This window comes from Trichechus manatus, unplaced genomic scaffold (assembly GCF_000243295.1).
Source record: "Trichechus manatus latirostris isolate Lorelei unplaced genomic scaffold, TriManLat1.0 scaffold00072, whole genome shotgun sequence".
In the NCBI taxonomy this organism is placed as follows: domain Eukaryota; kingdom Metazoa; phylum Chordata; class Mammalia; order Sirenia; family Trichechidae; genus Trichechus; species Trichechus manatus.
The window spans coordinates 4,830,978-4,833,289 of NW_004444008.1; the positions used below are offsets into that span (position 1 = coordinate 4,830,978).

The window sequence follows — 2,312 nt, forward strand, 5'->3', positions numbered from 1 at the left end:
CCCCCGTGCTCCCATCTCCTGCACTGACGCCCCCCACACCTGCCCCCGAGCACACCCTCACCAGGCATCAGAGGGTCCTGGATGCCAAGTCCCCCGTGCTCCCATCTCCTGCACTGACCCCCCCCACACCTGCCCCCAAGCACACCCTCACCAGGCACTGGAGGGTCCTGGATGCCAACACCCCCGTGCTCCCATCTCCTGCATTGACGCCCCCCCACACCTGCCCCCAAGCACACCCTCACCAGGCACTGGAGGGTCCTGGATGCCAAGTCCCCCATGACCCCACCTCCCACACTGATGCCCTCCCAAGTGAGCCCTAACCAGTGCCCCCACCTCCAGCACTGACACCAGCACTGACACCCCCACATTGATGCCCCCCACCCCCCCACCAGGCAGCAGGGAGCCCCCACCTCCTGCACTGACACCCCCTGAGCGAGCCCTCACCAAGCAGCACGGGGCACCCACCTCCCGCACCGACCCCCCTCCTGAGTGTGCCCTCACCAGGCAGCAGGGGGCCCCCAACTTCCGCGCCGACGCCCCCCTCCCGAGTGTGCCCTCACCAGGCAGCAGGGGGCCCCCACCTCCCGCACCAACACTCCCCGCCACCCCAAGCGTGCCCTCACCAGGCAGCAGGGGGTCCTCTATGCACAGCATCGATGGTCTGTACCCGCTGGGCATGGTTTTCATGATCTCTTCTTTGGCGATGTAGGCACCTCCTTCTTTTATTCTAATACCAGTTTTCAAGTAATTAAAATTTCTCCCATACAGTTCAAAAAACTCTACCAGGAGCATCCCGAGGTTTTCGTCCGCTCGCCGGGCGTCAATTCGCGGATGCAACTGCAAAGCAACACAGGCATGTGGGGACAGGCTCGAGGCCAGCCCGGCCGCCCGCCCACAGCCTGAACCGCCTCGGCCCGTAACGGCTGCCGGACAGAAATCAAACACTGCGCCCTGAACTTTCGACTGACGCTTTAATTCTTTGAAACTGGTCATCTACACACTAATTCCTACAAACACAGGCATCCGGTTCACCACCAGCTCCCCAATACTGAAAACAAGCTGACCATGTCCTACAGGGCTCAGAATCAGTAGGTGGACGTGATTTCGTTACTCTGCAACAGAACCGTCAGGGGACAGTGCTGGACTGAGCCAGGTCACAGCACCACACAGAACCAGAGTGAGCTGACGGACATTAACGTGCACAGGCCATCAGCGTCACTCGTGACGCTCTCATCCAGCCTGGCGTCCCTCCGGCAGGCGAAGGACACGCTCCAACCTGCACATGCCTGCTGCCAGCCTGGGGGTCAGAGCCAGCAGTCACGACTCACCAGCCTAGACCTGCACGTGGCTATGTCCACTTAAAAAGGCGACATTTATAAGACTCGGGGTTGCCTCCCCAGCCACACGTGGCGGCTGGCTGTCAGGTGGGTTGCAGACACAAACATCTCTGCTGGTGGGAAGCGGCAGCCAAGTCCATGCGCAGGAGGAGTCCTGGCAGACGTACAGGGACCGGAAGGCTGATGCACAGCACCGCTAGCAAGGCCCTCTCCTGAGGCTGTTCAGAGGAACCCTGGCTTCCAGGACCTCAGGGTTTCCAAGGTGGAAATATGGGTTCCTCTTCCTGCTCCACCTTCAACCCTGCCCGACTCCTTGCCTCCTGTCCCCAGCTACACACCCACAAGCCGCAGGTGCAAGGCCCACCTTCTTTCCAACGAGGCTGGGGTGAGCTCAGAGGACAAGAGTCATGGCTCAGGGCATGGAGGGCTCAGGCACCGTGAAGGCAGGAGGGGACAGGGAGACAAAGATGGACCCCCCCACGCCCACTGCAGCTTCCTGAGGATTCACAGGACCGTGCGTGGACCCTGAGCCAGTGCAGGGGCACCCGGCCCAGTGCCACACACACTAAGTGCCTGCAAACAGTAAGGAGTAGATGCTGTTACTATGAAGCTGCTGCTTCATGTCAGGAATAATGAAGAGACGTGTTCAGAACAGGAGGCTGAGGAAACTGAGAAGAGCGGCCATGTGCCCGTGGACGGCCAGCTTTCAGGAAGCAGGCAGACATTCTCTGCCCTGTGGGTAAAGCACCTCTGCAAAGACAGGGCCTAAGAAGCCACAACAGTCAGCACGGGGGTGACGGGCAGTGATGCTGAATATCAGCCGTACTAAAGGTCATGAGAAAACTGCCACATCCCCGCTGTGAGATGCTGACTGAGCACAATCACAGACACAAGACCAGTGACAAACAGGAAAGAATACGGCTGTGCACCTAAATATGCAGGCAGGGCCTTGCGGATACGCTGTGCACCTAAATA

At 59.8% G+C, this 2,312-nt stretch overlaps 1 protein-coding gene across 1 annotated transcript in view; it reads right to left on the minus strand.

Annotated features, from left to right (window-relative positions):
* The window catches only part of TENT4A (terminal nucleotidyltransferase 4A), a 48,932-nt gene that overhangs the window by 12,814 nt on the left and 33,806 nt on the right, over nt 1–2,312 (minus strand). The window contains exon 7 of the mRNA XM_004380273.2: nt 624–837. Within this exon, the coding sequence (XP_004380330.1) occupies nt 624–837 (214 nt within the window). The remainder of the gene's footprint in view (nt 1–623; nt 838–2,312) is intronic.